We start from the raw sequence: 6,638 nt of genomic DNA on the forward strand, positions 1-6,638 counted from the left end.
ATCATGCAGCGTAGTCGAGGTCATCAAGCAGGGTCTAAGGTGTCCATTATATTGCGCTGGCCATAGGTTGTCTTTTCCATAATTTTATTCTTCTTCTTCCGTTATCAGTCTTCCATCAACTGGCTGATGATTATGACTGTGACAACAACTGGTGAAATTTCTCGTCATGATTACGGTCTACCTGAAGTTCTTCTCGTCATGATTACGGTCTACCTGAAGTTCTTCTTCAGCGGGGCGTATGTCGTCCAGTTCTTGAAGGGAATTGGATTGTTAAGAATTTGTTCTGCTTGGCTGGGCCTCTGTGTAAGTGATCAGGTTGTCGTTTGCATCCTTGATGGGTCTGTCCTGGCAGGGGCGTAGCCATGGGGGCACATGTAACCAACCGTTCATGTTCATCCAAGGAAAAATTCTTGAGGACATGAAGGCAGCAAGGATGATAAAAGGAACAGCAAAACAGATCCCGGAAATTATTGGCCGGTGTCAATTTTAAGTAGGATCCTGGTCTGCTCTCATATTTATTTTCGAAATGTCTGCACATCGACGCTAGATGGCAGCAGGCAACAGCAATTTACCGAAATCTGTGTCATTTCTGATTTTTTTTTAACATCGTTCTCGAGTAAAACCCAATATCAACGTTTGTTGAGGTAATTGACTGCAGATACCAAGTAGTATAAGTGCGTAAATGATTCGCGCAAAGAGCAACATAAATTTTAGGGTCGTAGCAGAGTGAATATAACTGATATGACGTGAAATGCGCGAGCGTTTCCGCCGTTGTTATGGCGAGGACCCTACGCCCTATACTCCCAGCACTTGGAGCGTTTCAATAAAAAGCTAAATAAACACGAAATTTATTGACTACCAAGGTCCAAAGTCTTAATGTTTCTCTACTCTCTTTTGTCGATAATTGCCGATAATTTCCTGCAAATGCTCCTCTGTAGCACATAGTATTGGCTACACCGCACGCATACCAAGGCTGCACAGTGTATTACAGTGTATACAGTGTATTACAGTATTATTATAATGTCACAATATGTGTATAATATCAGGGGTTAATATAGTCCGAGATTCCTCTGACCAATGCCCACACCGACGATTTTGGTGGATTTGATGTGGGTTAGTCCACTATCCCACTACTTATGCCTACTTATGCTGAGAGGGTCTATGTCCCCCAGGGTACTGCCGGAACGTACCCTGGTACTATCTAATATGCCAGACTTTCTTTGCCTTCTCCACTAGCAAGTCTATAGGGAGTCGCCTACGCCTACTCCCTAACCCTAACCATAACCATATCAGATAGTTACCAGGGTACGTTCCGGCAGTACCCTGGGGGACATAGACCCTATGAGCCCTACTTATGTGTAGCCGAGGAGAATTTGAATGGAATTTACAGGAAATTATCAGCAATAATAGGCGAACGAGAGTAGAGAAACATTAAGACTTTGGTATAGTAAGTATACATTTCGTGTATATTTAGCATTATTTTTTTATTGAAACGCTCCAAGTGGCTGTGGCCCTACTAGTAGTAGTATCACTGTCATTATCAATAATTATAAATATTATTGATAATGACAGTGGTACATAGTGATACTGAACACGAATTGTGGGGTGTACCAGGGAAAAAATAGCTCTCGTCAAAAATTTTACGGGAGCTATTTTGAATTGCCTATTTTCACTAATTTTCGATTCTCACTAGTTACCCCTCGCTTCAAGATTCTCTCCATGTTTGCAGAGTCCTGGGGCACGTTGTGCCTAAACCAAGATGAAAAAATCTCGTGTCTGGTGTTACAATGTGAGAATTCGTCTGCACTGATTGTTTCATTTGCATTGTTTGCTTGGACACATTGCTTTTTTTCAGCCTGCAGCTCGCATTTTTCAGCTCGCACATCCGCCAGATCCCCTAACTACGAGAGCGATTTTTTTCAAATTATCTTTTTTTTTGTTCTCGTAATTTGTTTTGCGGGAGCGAATTTGTAGGTTTGAAGAGCGAATCGCTCGTCGCTCCCGTGTATTTTTTTCCCTGGTGTGTACGGCCCAAGCAGGGTTTCCGAAAATGACAGCTGGTGCACCAAGCTATCCTTGATTTGTGTGGACCAAATGAACTTAACTGATAATCTCTCTAATGTAATTACGTTAACTTTATAATTATATTGCTCTAGACTACAGCAGTATGGAGATGGTCACTGTCGCCCGGTCACTTGTCATGTTAAGCATCTGCTTACTGTCACCAGCTTCTACAGGTAAGTACGGTGACAACCTCCATGATTGATTCTCATGCAGTCTGACCACCGAGCTCTATTTACTAACTGGTCAGAGGCATTGACTAAGAATACCTCATAAGATATTCTTAGTCTATGTCTATACATAGAGAAAAAATCACCCTCTCGTAACAGTATGCTCAAGCCTAGTTTAGGACCCAAGTCTTTACCCGATGTTTGCAAAAATGAGGCCTGGGTCCCAAACAGAGCTTGACCCCACATGGCACAAACTCGCAAAAGTATTTGCTCAGGGAGGTGTGTGCCGTGAGATTGTGTGTTGCAGAGGCGTATTTCAATATATAGCATTTTACGTGGAACTATTAGAAAACGGCGAGTTCATAAACTTTGGTAGTAAATACAATTTGTTTTTACTATAGCTTGCCTGCAGCAGAAGACAATGAACAAATGTGTTGTCAATATTTTACGTGCTTTCCCTGTTCTTATTCAATTTGTTGTTTTTTCTCGAATTTGCAGAATTTGTGCCAATACAAAAAACGTGCTATGAATGCCAGTACACGGATATCCCCAACTTCAACATGAGTGAATATCTCATTGAAAATGGCGTCGCAAATTTTGGGAAAATCTATGGTAATTATACTGTTAGTTTGATCATTAGCTGTATAAAATGTTGATGAAATGCTTAGTATACCTACATTCACTATATTACTAATATTGTGTTTATAAAAAGCTTATATACATGCACGTGTTGTTCCAGTTTGTTATGTATATTGTTATCAAGAGCTAATAATAATAATAATAATATAATCTAATAATAATAATGCTATCAAGGTATTATTAGCTCTTGATTGTTATCTGTAGTCACATGCATGTACAAACTCACAAATACATTCACCTTTGAACATTTATGTAAAGATTCTCAGCCTTACAATTATATACCACACACATACACGTATTGCATACAAAGACAAACGTATGCATGTGTATATCTGAAGTTGATACCAGGTGAAATCCACTTCACTGCCCCATGAGCCATGTTTGTTTGAGGAACTTATCACTCGATATACATTAAACTGTTAAGTTTTAATGGTGTACATATGTATGCAGGGGCGTAGCTACGGGGGGCCTGGGGGGCACGTGCCCCCCCACAAATTTTCTGTGCCCCCCAGGTGCCCCCCACTGAAAATTCATGCTTGATAAAAAAAAAAATTGAATTAAAAACAATGCCGTTAGAAAGTTTTTGTCAGCTAGTCTTTGTCTCTCTCTCTTTTATGAAACAAAATTTTGTTTAAAAAAAAGGCTCAGTTTCAGAATTGCTGGAATTGGGATAGATTTACGTCACGCAATTGGCAAGGTCTTTGGACTCATTGCTGGTACCTGATCTTTTTCATTTATGTCATTGTAAAAAGGCCCTCGAAAAAAAATGTCTTTGGAAAAAATGTGGACCTTCTACAATTTTGGGGGGGTCGTACGACCCTCACGACCCCCCCCCCTGCATACACCCATGATATGACGTGAAATGCGCGAGCGTTTCCGCCGTTGTTATGGCGAGGACCCTACGCCCTATACTCCCAGCACTTGGAGCGTTTCAATAAAAAAGCTAAATAAACACGAAAATTATTGACTACCAAGGTCCAAAGTCTTAATGTTTCTCTACTCTCTTTTGTCGATAATTGCCGATAATTTCCTGCAAATGCCGTTCAAATGCTCCTCTGTAGCACATAGTATAAGGCTGCACAGTGTATACAGTGTATTACAGTGTACAGCGTATTACAGTGTATTATAGTGTATTATAGTATTATCATTATGTCACAATATGTGTATAATATCAGGGGTTAATATAGTCCGAGATTCCTCTGACCAATGCCCACACCGACGATTTTGGTGGTTTTGGTGTGGGTTAGTCCACTATCCCACTACTGCTAGTACTAGTGCTGAGAGGGTCTATGTCCCCCCAGGGTACTGCTGGAACGTACCCTGGTACTATCTAATATGCTGGACCGTACCTTGCCTACTCTACTAACGAGTCTAGGGAATCGCTTACGCCTACTCCCTAACCCTAACCATATCAGATAGTTACCAGGGTACGTTCCGGCAATACCCAGGGAGACATAGACTCTATGAGCACTACTTATGTGTAGCAGAGGAGAATAATTGAATGGAATTTACAGGAAATTATTAGCAATATTGAATAGGAAAAAGAGAGTAGAGAAACTTTGGTAGTAAGTTTGGTAACTTTGGTAAGTAACTTTGGTAGTAAGTACATTTCGTGTTTATTTAGCATTATATTTTTATTGAAACGCGCCAAGTGCTTGTGGCCCTACTAGTAGTAGTATCACTGTCATTATCAATAATTATAAATATTATTGATAATGACAATGGTACATGGTGATACTGAACACGAATTGTGGTGTGTACCAGGGAAAAAATAGCTTTCGTCAACAATTTTACAGGAGCTATTTTGAACCTCACAAGAGCTATTTTGAATTGCCTATTTTCACTATTTCCAATTCTCACTAGTTACCCCTTGCTAAATCTCTCCATGTTTGCAGAGTCCTGGTGCACGTTGTGCCTAAACCAAGACGAAAAAATCTCGTGTCTGGTGTTACATGCAATGTGAGAATTTGTCTGCACTGATTGTTTCATTCGCATTGCTCGCTTGGACGCATTGTTTTTTTTCAGCTTGCAGCTAGCAGCTCGCATTTTTCAGCTCGCACATCCGGCAGATCCCCCAACTACAAGAGCGATTTTTTTCAAATTATCTTTTTTTTTTGTTCTCGTAATTTGTTTTGAGGGAGCGATTTCGTAGGTTTGAAAAGCGAATCGCTCGTCGCTCCCGTGTATTTTTCCGAAAATGACAGCTGGTGCACCAAGCTATCCTTGATTCGTGTGGACCAAATGAACTTAACTGATAACCTATCTAATGTAATTACGTTAACTTTATAATTATATTGCTCTAGACTACAGCAGTATGGAGATGGTTACTGATGCACGGTCACTTGTCATGTTAAGCATCTGCTTACTGTCACCAGCTTCTACAGGTAAGTACGGTGACAACCTCCATGATTGATTCTCATGCAGTCTGACCACCGAGCTCTATTTACTAACTGGTCAGAGGCATTGACTAAGAATACCTCATAAGATATTCTTATTTAATTGCTATTAGAATACGCAGTATGGAGATGTCATGCTCGCACGTCATTTCATGTTAGATTTGCTAACTGTCACCGCTTTACAGGTAATACTGTAAAACCTCATTATTGATTCATGCGTCTGACCACGAGCTCTATTACTTAACTGGTCAGGCATTGACTAGAATCTACTCTTAAATATTTTATAGTCTAGTCTTACATAGAAGAAAAATCACACTTCGTAAAACTAACAGTATGTCAAGCCTAGTTTTAGACAAGTCTTTACCATGTTTGCAAATGAGCATGGGATCCCAACAGCTTGCCCACTGGCCAAAACTCGCAAAGTATTATGCCTAGTGAGGTGTGTGCCGTGATGTGTGTTGCGAAGGTGTAAATTGCAATATATATGATTTTACGTAGAACTATTTAGAAAACGGCGAGTTCATAAACTTAGAGTAATACAATTTTTTACTTATAGTTTGCTGCAGCTAGAAGACAATGAACAAATGTGTTGTCAATATTTATGCTTTCCTGTTTATTCAATTGTTGTTTTTTCTCGAATTTGCAGAATTTTGTGCCAATACAAAAACGTTCTTGAATGCCAGTTACAGATTTCCCCACTTCACATGAGTAATATCTCATGAAATGGCGTCGCAAAGTTTGGGAAAATCTAGGGTAATATACTGTTTCAGTTGATATTTGCTGTATTAAATGGTGAGTAAATTGTTATTATACCTACTCACTAATATTCCTAGATATTGTGTTTATAGAAGTTATTATATGCAGTGTTGTTCCAGTTTGTTATGTTATTATTTCAGAGCTAATAATATATAATATATAATCTAATAAGATAATAATCTATCAAGGTATTATTAGCTCTTGATTTATCTGTAAGTCACATGAATGCTGATCAACTACAATAATTCACTTTGAACATTTATTAAAAGATTGCTCTCAGCATTAAACATTATATACCACACACATACACGTATGCATACAAGAAATGTATGATTTGTATATACTGAAGTATTACCAGGTGAAATCACTTCCTGCCCATGACCAGTTTGTTTGAGAACTATCGTCGAATTTACATTAAATGTTAGTTTTAATGGATGTTACATATGTATCTGCAGTGAGCGTAGCTACGGGGCTGGGGAGCAACCGTGCCCCAATTATTCTGTTGCCCCCAGGGTGCCCCACTGAAAATTCAAATGCTTTGATAAAAAAAATTGAATAAAAACATGCCGTTGAACAGTAAACAAGAAGTTATATATTGTGCCCCACGAAAATGTAA

At 39.2% G+C, this 6,638-nt stretch overlaps 1 protein-coding gene across 1 annotated transcript in view; it reads left to right on the plus strand.

Annotated features, from left to right (window-relative positions):
• The first annotated feature begins 542 nt into the window (after positions 1-542).
• Positions 543-6,638, plus strand: part of LOC106810941 — a 19,019-nt gene continuing 12,923 nt past the window's right edge. The window contains exons 1-3 of the mRNA XM_014814426.1: positions 543-644; positions 2,157-2,237; positions 2,730-2,843. Coding sequence (XP_014669912.1) covers positions 2,168-2,237; positions 2,730-2,843 — 184 coding nt within the window. The 5' untranslated portion in view covers positions 543-644; positions 2,157-2,167. The remainder of the gene's footprint in view (positions 645-2,156; positions 2,238-2,729; positions 2,844-6,638) is intronic.

Source organism: Priapulus caudatus, unplaced genomic scaffold (assembly GCF_000485595.1).
Source record: "Priapulus caudatus unplaced genomic scaffold, Priapulus_caudatus-5.0.1 Scaffold488, whole genome shotgun sequence".
Classification (NCBI taxonomy): Eukaryota; Metazoa; Priapulida; class Priapulimorpha; order Priapulimorphida; family Priapulidae; genus Priapulus; species Priapulus caudatus.